This window comes from Heloderma suspectum, chromosome 3 (genome assembly GCF_057233095.1).
Source record: "Heloderma suspectum isolate Gila_16-S chromosome 3, 16-S_ref, whole genome shotgun sequence".
Lineage (NCBI taxonomy): Eukaryota > Metazoa > Chordata > Lepidosauria > Squamata > Helodermatidae > Heloderma > Heloderma suspectum.
This window is the reverse complement of record NC_139460.1, coordinates 270,669,924-270,680,357: the sequence shown is the minus strand read 5'-3', so window position 1 is coordinate 270,680,357 and position 10,434 is coordinate 270,669,924. Positions and strand designations below refer to the sequence as shown.

The 10,434-nt window shown below is 43.9% G+C and overlaps 2 protein-coding genes across 12 annotated transcripts in view; one reads left to right on the top strand and one right to left on the bottom strand.

Moving 5' to 3' along the window:
- Positions 1-884: 884 nt before the first annotated feature.
- On the bottom strand, positions 885-10,249 carry ANAPC13 (anaphase promoting complex subunit 13). The gene is made up of 3 exons (XM_084846945.1): positions 10,213-10,249; positions 7,003-7,111; positions 885-2,881 (listed from the first exon to the last, which is right to left on the bottom strand). Exons 2-3 carry the CDS (start codon positions 7,099-7,101, stop codon positions 2,756-2,758), a joined length of 225 nt encoding a protein of 74 aa, XP_084703071.1. The 5' UTR covers positions 7,102-7,111; positions 10,213-10,249; the 3' UTR covers positions 885-2,755.
- Positions 10,250-10,262: 13 nt separating this feature from the next.
- Positions 10,263-10,434, top strand: part of CEP63 (centrosomal protein 63) — an 80,203-nt gene continuing 80,031 nt past the window's right edge. Inside the window, exon 1 of one of the 11 annotated variants that reach the window (XM_084846938.1) lies at positions 10,263-10,414. The gene's annotated coding sequence lies outside the window, so the exon portion shown is untranslated. The remainder of the gene's footprint in view (positions 10,415-10,434) is intronic. The other 10 variants (XM_084846937.1, XM_084846922.1, XM_084846934.1 and 7 more) reach the window with 10 other exon arrangements.

Genomic DNA, 10,434 nt, shown 5'->3' with positions numbered 1-10,434 from the left:
ACTGACAGGTAGATTTGTTTATAGATAGGCACAGTAGAAAACTGCTTGAAATGCCAGACTGGGGTGCTTATGTGTGGGATGTGATTACTAGGGGTAAGCATTCCAGCATGTAACTTGAGCTTTCGTGTTGAGGGGCTTATATACATGTGCCTGTCTACTGCTTGAAACACTAGACCAGGGGTGGGCAACATGCAGGCCATATGCACCTCCCTGGCCTTTTGGGGGGCACCCCACTGCCCCATCACCAAATCTGTTGCGGGCACAGTGACAAGGAAAAATAGCCTGCTTTTAACAGCCAAATGTGTGGGGTAGAAGTGGCAAATATGGAGTGTCTTAAACAAACTAGCTCCTTCTTCCTGCTGCACTACCAAAATTTGATGGCGAACTGCACACTTGGCTTCTATTTCTCCTTGCAGCAGGGGCAGGAGTGCAGCCCCCAGTGGGGTCCCCACCCCCCAACTCCTGGAAGTTGCCCATTCATGCACTAGACTGTAGCACTCATTTGTGCACTGATTGGAATAGAGCCTCAGAAGTGGATCTCTGGAGGAAGAACCTTCCTACTAAATCTTGTTATCTCATTAGGGGGGCTGAGGAAGATCTGGGATTGTTCCACACCTGGCCTTTTTCTTATGGTCTTCAAATATATATCCCTCAGGAAAAAGGCTGTAAGAGTGAAGGGAAGAAGGCTATTTCCATGCTTCACCTCCTGCATTGTACTGTCTTCACCATTTTTTCTGAATTAGGGTATGAATGCCTCCAGGAACTCATGTTGCCTTGGACTGCCTCAGAGCAGGAAGCATGTTGGATGTACTGCAACGTTTACAACAAACCCAAGGTTTTTTTTAAAGTAAGACTACAGAACATTTTTCTTAAAATAAGGGAAGTCCTGGGAAGAAAGTGGTTTATTAAAATTGCACGCAAATTTCAGTCCAACCAAGCACACATTAATACTTTCCAATATTATGTAAAGGGCAAAGTATGTTGCATACTTAAACACAGAAGCCACAAATCCCGTGAGCCCCTTTAGGCATGTGGACGGCTTGTATGTGCCCAGCAGGCCTTTCAACTATTTTCCTTCACAGCTACTCCCCAGTGACATAAAGCAAACTATTTTTGAAGTTCCTCAGAGTTGGAAAGAACAGCATGTAATATGGAGCTGAGAGGCTGCTATTAGGGAGAAAAATTTAAGAAGCCTTGCTAGTGGTTCTGAACTAGTTGTACAGATTGTGGCCTTACGTGCCAAGGTTTCACGCACTGTCCTGTGGGCCCTCAGTGGAATTAGTGCCCAACATATTCTGCACTTGGTTTTCAACAAGCAGAATCTTTGCAGTCAGTTACAAAAGCCAGGTACCTATGGAGCACATTGTGTGCAGAACCTTTCACACCTCTTAACTCTATAGAAAGCTCACCCTATGACAATTACAAGTGTCCCCACAGGGCAGTTGAAAATGGGTTATCTGAAGGCAGAGCTACATGACACATACTAATATGTGTGATAACACTCTGATGGCTGCTTCTAATAGGCAGATGTGCTTTGGGAAGGGCAATATGCACCAAAAGGAGAGTGGAGGGTACTTAACCCCCTTCCCCTGCAACTCCCGGCCACTAATCTGTTCCCTGCTAATGCGGTTCCAGATGAATGCATAAGGTAAACATGCACCTGGAACTTCATGGAGGGGGGTGGGGAAGAATTTGGGGTGAGTTGCAACAGAAAATCAGTGGGTGGGGAAAGGGTTAAGCATCCCTCCTGCTTCTCTGGTGCAAAATCTCCTCCTCCTAAAGCTGCTTTTCTCTAGAAGCAGCAGCCATCGAGTTTTATTATGCACATTGATGTGGAACATGTAACACCCAACTAAAGGGCTTTGACCCAGCAAACATCCTTGACTTCCCATGAAAGCAAATTCACAGTCCTATGAATTCACTGGTAAGGAGAAAAACAACAGGTAACTCCCAACACATAAGAGTTCATACAATATGATTTTGTAAGCTTACCAAAAGGCTGCCTCATAGCCACTGTTCTACTTTTGCGACCTCTGCTGGATAGTTCAAGGAAGTGTTTAGCACTTGAGTAGCAAGAATTACAAAGGTTGTGTGAAACAATTGCACAGCACCCCCTGCTGTATTTTAAGGTACTGCTCTGGCTAAGCTTAAACCCTTTTCTTATTTATTAGTCCAAACTCTCAGATCAAGAGAGTAACAGGCCAGATCTATTTTTTGAGCCTGCTATCTGAAATTGGTAGTAGATCCACCTGAATCCAAACTGGAGCTCGTCTCTTCAGAAATGGTTCAACCTCATTAAAGCATATCTCTTTCAGAAGCACTCTTCCTGAAGGACAGATTCATTAGAGACAGTAAAGGGAAGTTCAGACTGCTTTTCTCTTCTACTTTGATCACCAAGCCCAATATAATATAGCATGATTAATTTGGCAACCAAGTGCCAAACTGTGGCTGACATTAACCATACGGTTAGGTCAATGTTTACTACTATTGCGACAGATTTCACAGAAACTAATATTGAGACATTATTTAAAAAACACTGATACTTGAACTATATTTTAAGAAATTGTCACTTAACACATGTTGACTGTATGTAGATGTTATGTGCGGATATATCTTCAGGGATCCAACCAGTGACCTAGGGCTAGATTTTTTACAAATGTTTTCTTTCCATCTTGAAACAGGTTGATATAAGCTGATGAAGAGCTGCCAGAAACATCTTTGCAGAGAAATTACTCCATCAAGTATCACTGAAAGACTAGTTTCCTGTTGGAGGAATATTCTCATGAAGATACTGCAAAGCCAGGTCAGTCCATTTCATTTCTTGTTCTTTTACTGATTCTGTTGTTCCACCATTGTCTTGTTCTGGTTCAGGAAGTTCATTCTGAGAACAGAAAATATATTGAATCCTTCAAAGTGTCAAAAAAGCAATAGGTTAGAAATACCTAACACCGATGAACGTAGGGACCAATACATATGAAATAGGAAAGGAAGAACAGCAAACCTGCTATGCATTGAGTTTACGTAATATGCCAAATAACTTACTTTCAAGTAAGCATGCTTAGAATGCAGCTGTAGTGGCTTACTGGTTCAAACACTGTACACATAAGGAAAGAAGTTTCCCAATTAAGGTTGCAATTCTACGTAGACTTACTAGTGAGTATGCCCCATTGATCTTGGGGGGTTTATTTCTGAGTAAATATGTACAGGATTGTGCTGTAAGATTGTAATCCCATGCACACACACTTGGAAATAAGCCTCACTACAGAATGTGCTGAGCAAACATGCATAGGATGATCCTTCCAGTTAAAAGTCGTATTATATTCAATGGGACTTTCTTGCTGATACTCATGCTTATGATTGCTGTCTAAATATGAAAAAATACACATATGTATTATATTCTACTTAAGTTAAAAATGCTTATGACAACCAGTTTCTTGTACAGCACAGGTATACCAGTCCAAAAGATGTGCATAGATACAATGGCACATAACATGGCTCTTGACAGTGCAGCTACAGCAATTCTTGTAAGCCAATTCTGACCTATTTAATTATAGCTACATATACAGTATATATACGTAGCCAAGTCCCTTCTCAGCATGTGTAGATCTAGCTATACAGTACATTTAAATATGCTTGCTGTGGCATTACCTAGTAAATTAGGTAAGAGGGACAGGGGGAGTGCAACCCTGTTAATTCTGCTTGATCTCTCATCAGCTTTTGATACCATCGACCATGGTATCCTCCTGGATCGACTCTGTGGGATGGGTATCGGAGGCACTGTGCTACAGTGGTTCCAGTCCTACCTATGGGGCTGATTTCAGAGAGTAACATCGGGTGACTATTCCTCAGCCCCTTGGTAACTGAGCTATGGGGAGCTGCAGGGTACCCTCTTGCCCCTAAGGTTGTTTAACATCTATATGAAGCCGCTGGGAGCAGGCATTAGGGGATTTCGAGCTAAATGCCATCAGTATGCTGATGACATGCAGCTGTATCTCCCTGTGACATCTGAATCAGGAGAGGCTGTGCAAGTCCTGAATCAGTGCCTAAACTCAGTAATGGGATGGATGAGGGCCAATAAACTGAAGCTGAATCCTGGCAAGACGGAAGCCCTGTGGGTGAGTGGTTCCCGGGTCTGGGAGATAGGCTCACTGCCTGTTCTGGATGCACTCCCTCTGAAAGATCAGGTCCATAGTCTGGGGATACTCCTAGATCCATCATTGTCGCTGGAGACCCAAGTGGTCGCAGCGACTTGAAATGCCTTTTACCAGCTTCGGCTGGCTCACCAGCTATGGCCTCTCCTGGACAGGGATAGCTTGACCACGGTGGTACAGGCATTAGTAACCTCAAGACTGGATTACTGCAATGTGCTCTATGTGGGGCTGCCCTTAAGGCTGGTCCAGAAGCTGGAGCTAGCGCAGAATGCAGCAACCTGGCTGTTGTCAGGAGCTGCCCCCTTTCAGCATGTAACTCCTCTGCTGAGGGAACTGCACTGGCTGCCTATTCGCTACCGGGCCATGTTTAAGGTATTTGTACTAGTGTACAAAGCCCTAAACAACTTGGGACCAGGATACCTGAGAGAGCGCCTCCTTCCTTACCAACCTGCCTTGTCACTGAGGTCATCAGAGGGCATGTTCCTGGTGGCTCCACATGGACCCATGGCCTGGTTGGAATCCACCAGGAAAAGAGTCTTCAGTGTGGTGGCCTCCTTCCTGTGGAACACCCTGCCTTTAGGGGTCAGGCAGGCGCCAACATTGTGTTCCTTCCGGCGCCTCCTGAAGATGTTATTTCAAGAGGCCTTCCTTGCATGACCAGCTGTGGTTTTTTAAATTCCGCTTTGTTGGGGTTTGTCTTTTTTTTTTTTTTTTTTAAGTTTTAACTCTTTTAACCTGTTGTTTTATTCTTTTACCATGTTGTTTACCGCTCCAAAATCTTCTGATGTGGAGTGGTATATAAATATTGTAAATAAATAAATAACTCATTTTACCATTACGAGGCAATTATTTGGTTGCGAGTCCTACTGTTGCCATTTCACCCATAGCCACAGGGCATTTCATCTGACAGAGTTGTTTATAGGATTGTGTGCATACTGCTGAATGTACTGAACTCCCCTAGTATAAAATGGCTGACAGCAGTGAGCTTGGACAATATCAATCACCTGATGAGGAAGAAGGTGGACAGGAATCAGTCCCTTTCCTCAACCAGATTGGCACTGTGAAAGCTGACACTGGCAGCCATGTGGTTAGTGATGTATGCAGGATGCATGACCTTCGTGCATGTACTCCCTTAGATACTGGATGCAGGACCCTACCCTAGTGCATGCAAGCAATCCAGAAGAGCAATCTGTCCATGGATGCATGTATTTTCATGCACTGACTATCCTTGCTCAACAGAGGTAAATATGTAAGAAAGTACACTGAAGTGGAGCTATTGAAGCTATTACCTCCTTAACTGTGCAAACCTATACATGTCTATTCAGAAGCAAGTCCGATTGAGATCAATGAGGTAAGCAGAATAGTAGGTATAGTAAATAGGTATAGGATTACAGTCTAAACTATTTATGTTAGTAGGCTTTTTTTTTTTTTACTAGCCTGCTAAGAGGATAGAACTCTGTGTTTCCACATGTGTCAGAGAGGTAGAAGAGTAGTATATTTTTTGCAGGTTAGGAGGTGATCTCATGCATGTTAGGAGGCAATCCTGTACAGCCATGCTGGAAAGGGAATGCTGGGAGTTAGAAGACTTTTTTTCTCTCTAAACATGCAGAAGTTTGTACCCTTAGTATCTACTGTGGGTTTATTTTACAAGGCTGATTTAAGGGCCGTATAGATACACACACAATGGATTTCTAAAGTCCATGAAAGAGATGAGAGATTCTAGATCGGGGTGGTGACCGTGTGGCCCTCCAGATGCTGTTGGATGGCAACTCCCACCAGCCCTCATGTGAGAAGTCATTGGGGTCACTGTGCAATCCTCCAGATGTCCCTGGTTGCCCAACAACAGTAGTAAGCCATAGTTAAGACTGGGAATAAGGACAACAGCCTTTTAAATGGCTCAAGGACTCCAACCAAGGAGGAGGAGGCAAGGCAGAAGCACAGCATAAAAGCCTGAATGCTGGAAGCTCAAAAGAGAGAAGGTATAACAAGGAGTAGTGGAAAAGGGAAAAGAGCATTAGTAGGCCAAAGAGCTGAAGCAGAGGTTAAAGCAGAGGAGTGGCCACTAGGAAAGATAGGAGAGGCATTCCAGTGCAGTCAACAGCAATCAGGAAAGCATAAAGATAAGGCTACAAGAAAACCTGCTCAATTCCATAGCAATCTCAGTACCAGATCATCCTGATTCTACAACGAATCTATGCCTGGCATCACTACATAGGCATTCCCATTGACCCTGCAGCTACTTATCTCACTCTGCAAGAACCCATCCTGGTCCTGCAGCCGCTTACCAGTATTGTTCTGGTGGTTTTCCATCTTATCCTGCAGCAACTTACTGTGATCCTTAAAAAGTGAGTCTGATCCTTTAACTACTGACATGAGTGACCTTGTGGTGTAACAAAGATTAATAGTCCATAGCTGTTGCATTTACATGGTCCCATTATTTCTTTGGCATGAAAACTGTAGAAAGTGACATTTCCCCTGTGGGAGGGGGCACCCTTGTGACATCTAGTCAGTATAGTCAATAGTGAGGGATGATAGGGAATTGCTGTTTAACCTCTGAAGGGTGTTGGACATGTTCCCCATCCCTGCTCTAAGTAACACACACACATGTGGCATCTATGAGCTACCCATTTGATTATGCATCTGTAGTGCTATGTTTTTATTTGTTAAGTTCTATTAAGTTTTTGGAATGCTACTTCTTGACTGAATTTATATTCGATTCTTACTGTACTAAGCTACACTGAGATCTTCTTGACACTGAATGGTGGGATAAATGGTTTTAAGTAAATAAAAGGAACATAAGTGCCTGACATAGGGAAACCAATCCAGGGTCATTCTTGGAGCAGTTACTTACCAATGGTATTGCCACATCTTCATATGGTAACTTATCTTCCCTCCATGCATCATCAATCAAATCTAGGATCCTCCCATCCCTCTGTACTTCGCTGTCCATCTTTGTATAGCTTAGAGAGAATGAAGTGTGTGACACAAATAAACCATTAGAATACACTTCTTCAAATCTCACATCCCACTCCTAAATATATTTCCTTGAAATGAGGTACCATATATGTCAATGGAACTTACTTCTAAAGTAAGGGGGTTAGGATCACACTCTCTGATCCTCTCATATGGGGTGGAAAAATAATTTCAGCCCAAGGACTGAATTCCAATCTGACAAGGGTCTTGGGGGTGGGGTGCATTTCATCTGCAGTCTAGCCAAAATGTGATTGTTACTGATTTAAAGCATACTCAGAATTAAGCACAAGCCTCTGCATGCCTACTCAGAAGTAAGCAAGACAGAATCACTCTAGAGCACTTTCAACTTGCATCCCAAACACCAAGCCTTTGCATGTCTACTCAGAAGTAAGCAGGACAAGCCTCAGAAATGAGCAGGACTAAATTACTTAGTAGCTCCTTCCCCAGGCCCTGCCCCCTCACTTCAGCAGGTAAAAGGGCTTATCACTGATCAGCTGCTGATCAGAGCTTTTCCCTGCAGAGAGGACAGTGCCTGGGGAAGAAGCTGGTGAGCCAGATGGGGAACACCTGTGAGTCAGAGGTTCCCCATGCCTGCTCTAGTACTTAATACAAAGTTTACTCAGGCAGAATTTAGTTTTCAGCATTGTTAATTCTTGCTATTTTTCAACTGGAGGGTCAGAAATTAGACAGTGAAACCATGGGAATTCTTAACCTAGATTGAAAGAAAACTGCCCTGCATAGCTATATTCAAGCAACAACAAAAAAACATATATTCCTCACCCCCTGTTTTTGTTTTTAATACAGTTTCAGTTAGGGGCATTAACAGTACAATCCTATACATGTCTACTCAGAAGTAAGTCTCATTGAGTTCAACTGGGCTTTCAGGTAAGAGTGTTTTGCATCTTAGGAAGTCGGAGGCAACTGCCTATCCAATGCAGGGCAGGAGAAGCATGGAGGGGATTGTTCCCTCTGCGCTTCTCCTGCCCTGCATTTCCAGCTAGACAGCTGATTTTAGCTATCTAGCTGCAGGAAGGCGGAGCTGGGGAGGAGGCTTCTGGACGACACATTTTGTTGTTCAGTCGTGTCCGACTCTTCATGACCCCATGGACCATAGCACGCCAGGCCTTCCTGTCCTGTGCTCTCTCCCGGAGCGTGCTCAAGTTCATATTCATTGCATCCGTGATGCTATCTAGCCATCTCATCCTCTGCCGTCCCCTTCTCCTTTTGCCTTCAGTCTTTCCCAGCATCAGGGTCTTTTCCAGGGAGTTTTCTCTTCGCAAGGACGACACATAGGATGTGTCATACTGGCATTTCAACCTTCCCCGCCCCAGAATGCTCCATTTTGGCTGCTTTGCGCTGCTCTTCCGAGCATGGGGCCATTCCACGCTGCCTGTGAGCAGCGTGGAAGGAGGGGAAGGTTGGTTCCCAGAAACCCACATATCCTATGGCCATCTAGCTGACTAGCGGCCATTGGATTGCTCCCTAAGTTAAATATCCTCTGTGTGGAAAGGAGACTCTCTTTTCTCTCTCCCAAATCTATTACCAGTCAATTTTACTGGGGGAATCTGAATTCTAGTACTATAGGAGAAGGAGAAAAAAATATGTTCACTTTCTCCATGCCATGTGTAATTTTATAAACCTGTATCATGCCCCACTTTAGAGGGGTTTCCCCCCTAAATTAAAAAAGCCCCAAATGTTTTATTCTTTTTTCATAATGAAGGTGCTCTTAACCCTTGATAATTTGAATTGCCTTTTCCTGTATCTTTTCTGGTGTTAAAATAATACTTTTGACACAGAGTGACCAAAACTGTAATGTGGCCACGCCATAAGTTTATATAAAGGCATTACAGTACTTGCCATCTTATTTTCAATCCTTTTCCTAATAATTGCTATCACGGAATTTAACCTTTTCACTGCTGTCTCAAGCTGTTGACATTTTACTGAACTATCTACTATGGTGCCAAGATCCCTCTGCTGCTAGTTCACAGCCAATCATCTTTTACACATAGCTGAGGCTCCACCCCCTTCCAACTTTACACTTACATGTAAGTGTACACAGTAACGTACACAATTTGCTTTCCTATGTTACCCATTCAGCCAGTTTAGAGAGATTGTTTGGGAGCTCTTTGTAGTTTGTTTGGGTTTTCACCATCCTGCATAATTTAGGGCACAATCTTATGCATGCTTACACAGAAAAAACTCCTACAACTCCCGCCATCCCCTAGTCAGCATGGCTGGCTGGGGAAGGATGGGAGCTGTAGGACTTTTTTCTGTCTAAACATGCATAGGATCGCACCCTTAGTGTGATCTGCAAATTTGGTGGCCTAACTTCACTCCTAATTTTAACTTACTTAAATAGCACCAGTCCTTGGGCACCCTCAGCAGGTCCTTTGCCACCCTCAACACTTACTTCCTCCCATTTCAACAAGCATTCATACATCCCCTGTTTCCTTTTCTTTATCCAGTCACAAATCTATAAAAGCATCTGTCCTATTATCCCCTATCTGTTAAATTTATTTAGCATCGCTAGTGGGGGCATTTACCAAGAACTTCTTGGAAAAATGGGCCTTTAATGCAGCCTTTCCCAACTTTGTGCTCTCCGGATGTTTTGAACCTCAACACAACCCATGATCAGGAATGCTGGGAGTTATAGTCCAAAATATCTGGAGGTCACACCAGGTTGGGAAAGGTTGCTTCAATGTTTTCAGACATACAATGTCTTCATTCAGTAAGCATTTATGGGAACGTTAACAATACAATGATAATAATGCCAATTTACTGTACACAGAGTTGCTTATAAGGATTAATTAGATAAGGCTTATGAAGCACTGTGAACACTTGGAAGAGTTATTATTATAATAATATATTATTATTTAAAGAATCGTTTAGGACCGCTTAACAGCCCCAAGCAAAACTGGGCAAGAGATGGGATCCTATCAACTTCTCTACCCTTATCACGTCTGCTGCGTCCTCCTGCCCCCTCTCCCCATATACGAAGCTTACCAAGCTACCCTCCCGTCATTTGCACTCTGAAAAGGGCAAACAGGTGAGGACAGCACCTCCCATCTCTCCCGCCCTCTACTCTCACCTGAGGCGCCCAAGTTCCACCGGCTATTTTCCGCTCTAGGTCGGAAGCGGAGGATGTGACGTCACAGGCGGCTGCTCTAGTCAGTGGGCGTAAACCATAGAGATGATCGTGATGGGCGGGCGGGAGAGGAGGGGGCTTTGCAAGTCTTCCCCCAACAGCGCGGGCGGGAGTCCCAAACCGGGAAACGACTTCCAACTCTGAGGTAACGGTTGAAGCCCGGGG